The 10,100-nt window shown below is 44.7% G+C and overlaps 1 protein-coding gene across 1 annotated transcript in view; it reads right to left on the bottom strand.

The window, feature by feature from the left end:
* Positions 1 to 7,144: 7,144 nt before the first annotated feature.
* The window catches only part of LOC101626481 (sodium-dependent phosphate transport protein 2B-like), a 12,141-nt gene continuing 9,185 nt past the window's right edge, over positions 7,145 to 10,100 (bottom strand). The window contains exons 10-13 of the mRNA XM_004681500.1: positions 9,938 to 10,100; positions 8,511 to 8,627; positions 8,312 to 8,436; positions 7,145 to 7,711 (exon numbers count right to left, since the gene is read on the bottom strand). Coding sequence (XP_004681557.1) covers positions 7,145 to 7,711; positions 8,312 to 8,436; positions 8,511 to 8,627; positions 9,938 to 10,100 — 972 coding nt within the window. The remainder of the gene's footprint in view (positions 7,712 to 8,311; positions 8,437 to 8,510; positions 8,628 to 9,937) is intronic.

Genomic DNA, 10,100 nt, shown 5'->3' with positions numbered 1-10,100 from the left:
ACACAGCTGGGCAGGCCACCAGGACCGACTTAGTCTCCAAAAACCCCAGGGGACTTATGAAAGTTCTCAAAGGAACACATGGAGGCACTCGTTTGTCCACACGCACGAGCAGACATGTTCCTGGAATCCTGGGAGCACTTGAGCCTGCACCATCCTGCTCTTCTGTCTCCTTGCTGCGCATGCAAGATGACTGGGTGCTATTTGGGTGGGCATTTCCAACCTCCCACCAAAACTGCACTTCTGCACATTCTCCTATATCCCCATGCATGAGCTTTGGCTAGCTGCCTTCTCTTCATCCCAACGAGTCCCAAGCTTTTCTCACAGGCTGGAAACCAGGGCAGAGAGCTGGATGCCCACAGAGCTGGCCGCATCAGCAGCAGGGAGCCCCCCCCCCCTGTATTGCAGCTCCGCCCTCTTCTGCTTGCCCCAGAATCCCACTTCTCCCTGGTGAGTGAGCGAGCCTTAGCCTTGTCTTGGAAAGGGGGTAGGTCGCCTCACTCCCCAGTCCTCCACCCTAGCTTAGTCATCACCTTGACAGCTAGGATTCCAAGCTGAGCCCAGACTCGCCATGTAGATACTGAATCCCCAGAAGCCATTCATACACTCCCTATTTATAGTCACGCGCCTGTACAGCATTTTTCATAAGTTATATGGTAGGTAGCATTGTGATTTGTGTTTTGTAGTCCTCTCGTTTGCAAATGAGGTCGGGTTTCTATTATGCGATGTAAAGAAAAGAAAGACCACCTTTGTATATTTTGTGATGCTGCCTGTGACACAGGCCTCGCCCTGGCGCACACTCTGTAAATATGTCAGCTGGACCTGGGCGGGGCTCTGGGGTTCTTGGCACTCTGGTCTTTGAAAAATGGATCCATATACCTATTGATTGTATTGATTGTATTTTCTTTTTTACTGATTGTGGGAAGAGAACAATAAAAAAGATAATCAAACCCTGAAGGAGCCTGTTTTTAATTGCAGGGAAGTAAAGGTCTCTTGGATCTGTTTTCCTAAAAGTTCTCCTGCATCCCCCCCCCAACTAGTCAGCTAGATCACTTTTGGGGTCCTTTGTCTGAAGGCAGGGAGAGTACATGACAGGCATTCATATGAATGTTGTCCTTTCTTCACGGTCGCTCAGTTGACTTCTCTTTTAAAAACTTTGCGATTTTTATGCTATCTAATGAAAAATTAGGAACATGAATATGTATAGTTCATTATTTTGTTCAGTATCAGATGTTGAGTTTTTGACTCATAGAATTGCTTGAATCACAACTCATACTGGTAGCTACTTCATGTGTGTCCTTCCTGCTGATCAGGGGGTGACTGCACAAAATACCGTGATTGTCCCTATTTCCTTTCTGACTCACGTTGTCCAGTGCTTTCTGTCTTACTGCAAGTAAGGAAGAAGCATTGACATACATCTCTTTGACAGATCAAGAAGGAAAAATTCAATTAGAACGTAGATCTGCACTGGCCAATACAGCAGCTGTAACCATGTGTGTCTTAGAGACATTTTGAAATGTAGCTGTTGTAACCAGAAAATTGAATTTTTCATTATAATTTGAAAATGCAATTCTGCATTGACTTATTTTTTTTTTACAGTTTATCTTTCTTTATATATAATAGTTTATTTTTATATCATTTTGTGCATTTTTCATCTCAATTATACTGCATTGACTTATTTTTAAGAATGTTTAAAACAATTTCATTTATGAATCTGTAAATTTTGAAGACACTCAATACAGGCCAAGTATCTCTGTGGAAGATTTAACATACAAATTGAGTTTTTGATGTATAAATTAAGAATATAAAGTATGTAGATTATTTTATATGCGGATAAAGTAGGTTGAGTGGTATGGCCTATTAATATTAACTCTACATATTCATTTTTATGTTGTAATGATACTACTAGACTATTTCAAATCACATGTGGCTTAGTACATTTCAACAGAAATCATCAACAAAAAGACACCTCTACAAAAATAAAATAATTATATCCTAGATAATCTTTGAGAGATGAAACCAAAAGGCAATGGCAGAATATTTGAAACACAGCAGCAGTGATAAGCATACTGAATAGTACTGCTGTAGTGTGCTGACAAAGCTGTAATTAGGAGCAAATTCAAAGCAGGCAATGCTTTCATTATTGAAGAAGCTAGAATAACAGCAGATTTAAGAAGCTAGAAAACAAAGAAGCTTGAAGGATATTCAGAGAAATGAAAAAAAATTGAATTAGAAAATAAAACAGAGAAACTGACTTTTATTTTAAAAACCATCTTGCATAATAAAAATATGAAAAACTCAAATACCAGTATTAGATTTTTCAGAAAATCTAATATTTACTGAATAGTTCCTATGTCCTAGGCACAAAGGTAAGCACTTAACTTACTCTAATTCACCTCCCAGTATTCTTATAAAGAATAAAATCTAATTCTAGTTTTCATTTTCTAAGTTTCAGGTGCCAGAGAAGTGAAGGAAATTACAACTATAATGTTATAACTATCATATCATATAAGTCATCCTAAAAATAGTAACATAACTCCTAACCCAGACTTTCTGGGCCTTTCAGCCCTTCCACTTTAAATGCCCACCACTGTTTTAGGTAGTGTATAAATTTGCAGGTGAAGCAGTTTTACAACTCTGGGTGCAACCAGTGTAGATGCATTTGGAAATATTTATGCGGGTGTGTTCCTTGAGCAAAATGTAGATTACTAAACTTGAATCAAGAAATAGATATTCTCAACTGCAATGATAATGAAAGAAGAGTTAATTGCCACCAAGAAAAATGCTGGTAGTAAATAAATGATTACAAGAGAAAGTTGTTTTTAAAAAGACCTTGTAGGAAAAAATAATTTCAACATGAAGAAGTTGTCTTAGGACAGAGGAAAGGCTTAGTGCAAGAGAATTCAGCTTACAGAGCTCACTTTGACAACACATATACTAAAGTCAGAATGATACGGAGGCTTGTGTGACTCCTGCACAAGATTGACACAAACTTGTGAAGCATTTCAATAAAAAAATTTCAGTTTATCAAACTAATTCAGATATAAAGTTTTAACAAGTATATATGATATTCACTTCTATGCAGAGAAATGAAAAGTTAAACCAAACTCCAGTCGTGTATAAGATAAAAAGAGTTATGTCAGAAATGTAAGGCTACTTTATATGAAAAATCTCATAACATTCATGTCCTTGTTAATCCTCTTGAAAAATATTTTTGAAAACTTGAACTTCAATAGCCACTTATTGACTTATTCTAAAGGGTAAGTACGGCTTAATTACAATGATTAAAAATAAATCTGCTTCTCGTTAGGATAACAAAGCACCTCCAGCAGCCAAACCTAACTGGTTTAAGTGAGAATCCTCATCATAATCATACTTAAAAATAAAACATTACTGGAAGCAGCGAGAAAACAAATAACAAAATGGGTAATATAAGTACACATTCATCAATAATCATTTAAGTATTTTAAATGTAAATGAACTAAATTTTTCAAAAGACAGAGTCACTGATAACTTAAAAAAACAAAGCCCATCTATATGTTATCTACAAGAAGACGCACTTCATATATCCGAACACACAGAGATTAAAGTGTAAACATGAAAAAAGTAGTCCATGTAACCAAAACCCCCCAAAAAGAATAGCTATACTGTGTCAGCCAAATTTAAAACAAAGTATATATGATCTCTGGCAGGGAGCTGACCCACGCCTCCCCTAACCGGCCCACTGCTCCCCTCAGCAGTGTACTTCGTCAGTGGGCCTGTTCTGCTCCCTACTCTGTCTCTGGTGAATCCTCTCACTGCCCCTGCACCTCTGGCTTGTACCCCAGTTCTGTATGCATAAATAAGTAAATCTTATAATTAATAAATAAATAAATAAATAAATAAAACAAGGTATATAACGAGAGACATAGCAGGTGTAACATATACTAGAGAGTCAATCCAGTGAGAGGCTGTAGCAAGAGTCCATTTTCCGAGCACTTAAATGTATAACAGAGATACGGGCAGACGAAAGGGGTGAACCAGACTGCAATAGTCACAGTATAGGGCTCACCATAGCACTTCCATCAATGGATAGATGGTCCAGACACAAAAGGTCTCATTGGCCTTCAATGACGTGTCAGACCTGATGGACTTAACAGTTTTATAGAGGACATTTGTTCTTCCCAAGTGTATTTGGAACACCTCCAGGATCGATCTTGTTTGACAAGGGGTGGACGACATGGGTGGCTTCTTGGCTAGGCAATTAATTATACAGCACGTGAGGGTCACATCCCTGCTAACATGCTCTGCCATCAGAGCCCTGAAATTCCTCACTGATTGATCTTTTAACCTATTTTATGCCCAGAGCCCAGTGGGACAGCGGATCCTGCACTTAGAGTGGAATGAGCAGTTCGCAGGCAATATGCAGGGGCTCCCAACTGCTGCGTGAGGCATGCTCTGTCGGCAGCTCAGGGTGGTGGGCCCTGCAGGCTCGGGGTCACACTTCCCATTCACGTGGCTCTTTCTCCCAAGCAGACGATGGCAACAGAAAATAAAGGAACGCTATTGCGCTTTCTCACCTGTTACTTTCTGGTGATCGCCATCTAATTCGGCTGGGGCTTATGATATAGAAAGGACAGCCGACACTTCACTGTCCTTTTACTGATGAGACAGAATGTGCACACAGCCAGAAATGAAGAAAACACAACTGACTTAGTTTTGTGTCTCATCCCCCTTCTTCCGTTAGGAACCAAACGCATGTACAATACATGGAATGGGACTTGAGTTTGTAGGGGTGGCTCCCCATAAATCCACTGTTGTTTGTGTTTGAAACTGCCATTTCAACGGGGATTACAATTGAGATGAAAAATAAAATGTACAAATAAATTATTATATTATTAAAAAACCCAAAAAACTGCCATTTCAGCATCCATTGGAAAACTCATGCTGAACATTTGATTTTTGCATTCTAATAGCCTCACATAATTTTTTAAAAGATTGATTGATTTATGCATACCAGAACTGGAGTACAGGCCAGAGGTGGGGGTGGGGGGTGCTGAGACTCAGGAGAGCTAGAAGAAAAACTTTATTATCACTTGCCCTCTTTGAGTAAAGGTGACTACACATTATGTAGGTGTTCTTTCTGGGGTGGGGAGTGGGTAAAGCTGAGGGTGACGTCACTGAGGGAAGATACAAGCGACCTCATACTTCAAAAAGATCCAGGAGGTTCCTGTTTCACTGTGATTCAAGACAACAAATTCCTTTAGGTATTGAGTGCTTTTTATTTCTCCCTTCCCACAACCAGTAACAAAAGTACAATCATCACAAGCTTGCGGATCTGACTTTCAATAATTATTGAAGTCAAAAAGGACCCCAGTCCCACCGGTCCCACTTACATACTTGCAGTGACGGGCAAGGCAGAGGCACATTTCAGAGGTGGTATCACCAACTGCACAGAGGTGGTCTTGGTCTCTACATTTCTCAATAGAACCTGCCTCGTTTCCAAATGACAGCATCCTAAAACACAAATCCCAATACTACTCACTACAGAACGACTGGAAAATGCTACCTAGGTATGACTGAATATAGTCTATAAATGGCTTTGCTGGCACATGGTATCCACACGGAAGGAGGTCATTTGAGAGTTGCTTGAGGTCCCAAACTGGTCACAATTGTTGCCTCGCTACTCGGGGAGGAGTGGGGGCAGTGGCTTCCCTTTCTGGAATCCTACAGTTGGGACAGTCTTCCAAACTGGGCATCGCCGAGTTGCCCTAAGTAGCCCAGAACACCAGAGGCACCCCAAGGCAGGAAAAGTGGTTAAGTTGCTGCATGTGCTTCACCATCAGCTGGTGCTTCAACGCCAAGATTTAGAAACCTTCTGTTAGAAATGCCTCATTGCTTGATTAGTATAACTCTTATCTTTAAGAACCCCCTTACAGGACTCCTTGAGATATTAACAGCTTAGCTGGACTGATTATTCTTAGGACTGAGAATAAGAGGGGCTTTGAGAACTGGATGCATTTCAACAGTGGGTGCATATGTCAGGGGAAATCTCCATCTGCAAATCTCTCTCCTTACTGGTACCAGGAAGCCTAAATCTCTAATTTTTATCACTGGAGAAGTCAGCAGGTGCCTTCTGCATCTAGTCTTAGCTTTTCACATTGCCACTTCACTGGTAACCTACTGTAACTGAACTTTCCCTGTCCCTAGCTCCCCCCAACATTCTTTGTCTTTAATTGAAGTTGTTTAAGGTGGTGACTTAAACTATTGCTGTGAGTAACTTAGTTTTCACTGGGTCTCCCCATGTAATAGGAGGTCTGTGTGTTATTATTAAACTCATTCATCAAAACAGACAGGAAAAAAAAAGCCTGCCCTCATTAACAGATAAAATACCTTCCCCCAGTGTTCCCCTCTCCCTAACTGTCGGTGCCCGACCACCTAGCTCAGAAACAGGACCAACTCTCTTTGCAGGTAGAGTCACAGCTGAGCCTGGTTGCACCTGGACTACTGTCTAGCTCACATGTCGCTCCCATCTGGAAACATGGACAGGGAAAAGCAGGTAAAGGAACCCCAGAAGGGGGTGCGAGACACTGGGGAGCAAGGATGGCCCACACGGGGTCTTTCTTGACACCTCTCCATAATTACAAGGTCTCGCCTGGGCTGGACTTCTCTGGCTCTAAGAGACATAGGAATACCTGCTCTCGGTTGGCACGTGTTGGATGAAGACACCTGATTTATCACAAAAAAGGAGAAACATGAACCATTCACTTTGAGAAGCTCCCATAAATCCCTCTTTTGAAGTTACTTTTTTTTCAGAAGACACTGATTTGAGACTGAGAATATGTCTGATGAACCAACCCAGCTGTGTCCAATGGTGGGCGTGATCAAATTTCTAGGGGTTTCATTTAATTCTACTAATTCTCTAAAATTAACTTCATTTGATTTTCTTTCAGTGTTGTTCTGGGCCTTCCTGGCAGTGGAAGACTTAGGAGAGCCTGAGGTCTAACTACCTGCAGGTGATACATTGGGCAAAGGGTAACGCAGATAGTACTGATGTCAACTTCATTGCTTCCTGGGGAAGAAATCCAGTAGGTGGAGAGAATCACACCGCACATGGAGATGCAGGAATGCACAGGATTTGGGGTGCTTGGCCTGCCACAGGGGGCCACTACAAAGCTGTGCTCTTGCTGACAGCGTGCATGCCCAGCGGGTTCATTCCAGACATCGGGGCTCCATCCTGGGCCTCTCTGCCCATTGTCAAGTTATCAAAGCCTACAAAGGAGTTGGTCTCCACCTCCTCCAAGTCCTCACAGGACTTGTTGCCCTGGGAGCAGCAGCAGCAGCAGCAGCAGCACCTCTGCCAGCAGCTGGAGACCAGGCCATCCCAGGGCTCAAGCGAGCGCATCCACAGGGGCAGGCAGTGACAGGTCCGCAGCTTCTTGGGCAGGACGCTGGGGCAGCAGGACTGTAGGAGCTTGATGATCACCACCAGAAGGACCACGAGGATGATGGGCACCCCCACACCCACCAGCACCTGCCACCCGGCCAGCGAAAGACCCAGCACTGCCAGGGGGACCAGGAAGAAGAAGACGATCAGGTAGAAGACGGCAAACCAGCGGTACTTGGCTGAGATGGTGCCCAGCGCCTTGGCCATGTAGACGGGCAGGCGGGTGAACGGGATGGGGTACCACAGCAAGATGCCGGAGATGTTGAAGAAGAAGTGGCACAGGGCAATCTGAAACACAGTAGAGGTTGTCCAGGTGAGCGGGTGTATTGGGTGCTGGGGGTGGGGAGAAGGGGGGTCACCCAGCAGCACCCAGGCAAAGTCAAGGTTCTCCAGGATTGGAGTCGTACTGTGTGTCTTGGGGCAAGTCACGGGAGGTCACTGGTGCATCACAGCTCACCAGGAAGGGTCTGACGTCCCAGGACTTCTTAGCCAAGTTCAACTTGGGTTGAACTAACCAGTCCAGCTAAGGCAGCTCCCCCACCCCCCATTCTCACAAAGCCAGCCTCAGGCCACAGGGCTTCCCTAGGGCCAGACAGAGCTCCCCCAGGGGGAAGGAGACTCACTGGAAGTGCTGTCCAAACTTCCTGAGAGCTCCTCCCGCCTCCATCAGGGGCCACCTGCCATGGCCCCTGGGACTGACGGCCCCTGGCAGTGGGGGTGTCTCTGCCTCTCTAAGAGACCTGGCCCTCGCTATTCTCCAAGCCACCTCGCTGTGGCTGGTCTTCCACAGCACAGCTCTGTGGTAATGAAAACCTTGGTTCTCCTGAGAAACCCGCTAAGGGCAAGATCTCCCACCCAGAGCCTCCGCCCCGCTCAGCATCTCCTGACCTGGAGTGAGCTCCTCAGGGTGTTGCCTGGGCTGGCTAGGGCGGCCAGGATGGCGGTGGTGGTGGTGCCGATATTGGAGCCCAGCGTGAGCGGATAGGCCCTCTCGATGGAGATGACGCCGATGCCTGGGGACACAAAGCCATGTCAGAGCTCAGGACATGGGACGGCCACCCGCGGGGGCGGTCAGGGAGAAACTCACCAATCAGCGGGGTCATGGCCGATGTGAACACGGAGCTGCTCTGCACGATGAAGGTCATGCCGGCTCCCACAAGGATGGCCAGGTAGCCGGTCACCCAGGCGAAGGGGAAGGGGAAATCTGGAAGGAACAAGGAGAGATCGTTCTCAAACCTTGTCAGGAAGGTGTAGTATGTGAGAGACACCTGGCATGTGGCAGAGTCCAGTGTGATGGGCTGAGCAGAGGGTTAGGTGTATAGATGATTCCACTGCACACCATGGTGTGACACTTCATGGTGTGACAGTGTCCTTTCTTCACCTTGTACATTAAGGTGATGGGACAGTGGGTGGATTTACTGTGTGTTACGAAGACAAAAACATATCTCGTGTAGGCCAGGGATAGAAATACCTGAACTATACCCCAAGCCCTCTGAAGCTTTGTGTTGAAAACTTAACTCCCAAAGGGATGGTATTTAGAGGTGGGAACTTTGGGGCAATTAAGTCATGAGGGTGGAGACCCCATGAATAGATTAGTGCCTTTGTAGAATTGGAGAGAAATTGCTTGCTCTATATCTGTTCTTCCATGCATCATGGTGATGAGGTAGGCAGCTGTATATGTACAAGGAGATGCTCATTGGAATCTAACCCCACTGGTATCCTGATATCGGACCTCTCAGGCTGTTGGACTATGAGAAATCAGTTTCCGTTGTTAACTGCTTGAGAAAACACCCAAGTAAACTCATTTCTCAAAGAAAGCTCTTCAATCGCTCAGAGTAGTTTCATAACTCTTCCTGGTCTGCTCTCCCAACACCCTCACCTTTGTTTCCTGAAAAGGGACATTTAGAAAATACAGGGACTTGGAAGCTTTACTCCCCCATCCTTGGCATCATCTGTAGAGGAGCAGGTCCCAGGAATCACCCAGAGCCAGCTACCCTCCTGACAAGCAATAAGGCAGGTTCTTGGCCCATTTGTTGGCAGGTGATGTCCTTGGTTTGGTCACTCTGTAGTCCAGGATGCTGTGCTCAGCAGGAGCTCCTCTTTGCCAGTTGAGTCCCATCAGCCCAAGATGCTGATGATCTGTCCAGAATTAAATCTTCTGGGATGTCAGGATCAGTGTATCTGTTACCTTGTTGCTAAGGGATCCTGATAGACTCAATACAATCCTACACATGAGGGAACCTGGTAAGAAGGAAGGTCTACCCCATAGCTCTCTAGGTTTCAGGTGATGATCCCTCAGGACATTGCTGAACATGAAAGGGAAGGCTGAATCCACTCCCAGGCCTTAATCAAAATGCCAAAGATGATTGCAAAGTAAATGGTATCATAATGTTTCCAGCCTATCAGAATGTGGAAATTGCATGCAGACACCACACTGCATGTTATCTAAGGATTCTCCAGATTGTCACAGTGATCCCATTCTCTAGAAGATCAGGATGCTGTCACTGCACCTACCAGTGTTGATGGTCTTCTTAATGACAACAGCTACCTGCCCCTTGATCATAGAACCCAGGATTTTGACGATCATGATCAGGCAGCCACAGAGGACCAGCAGGGAGGCGATCAGCAGGATGATGCCAACAGCATAGTCTGGGAGGTTGAAATTCACAAAGATGTG

This window comes from Condylura cristata, unplaced genomic scaffold (assembly GCF_000260355.1).
Source record: "Condylura cristata isolate star-nosed mole 26May11 unplaced genomic scaffold, ConCri1.0 scaffold00012, whole genome shotgun sequence".
NCBI classification, from domain to species: domain Eukaryota; kingdom Metazoa; phylum Chordata; class Mammalia; order Eulipotyphla; family Talpidae; genus Condylura; species Condylura cristata.
Note: the sequence above shows the minus strand (reverse complement) of the source record. Positions and strands in the feature narration are given on the sequence as shown.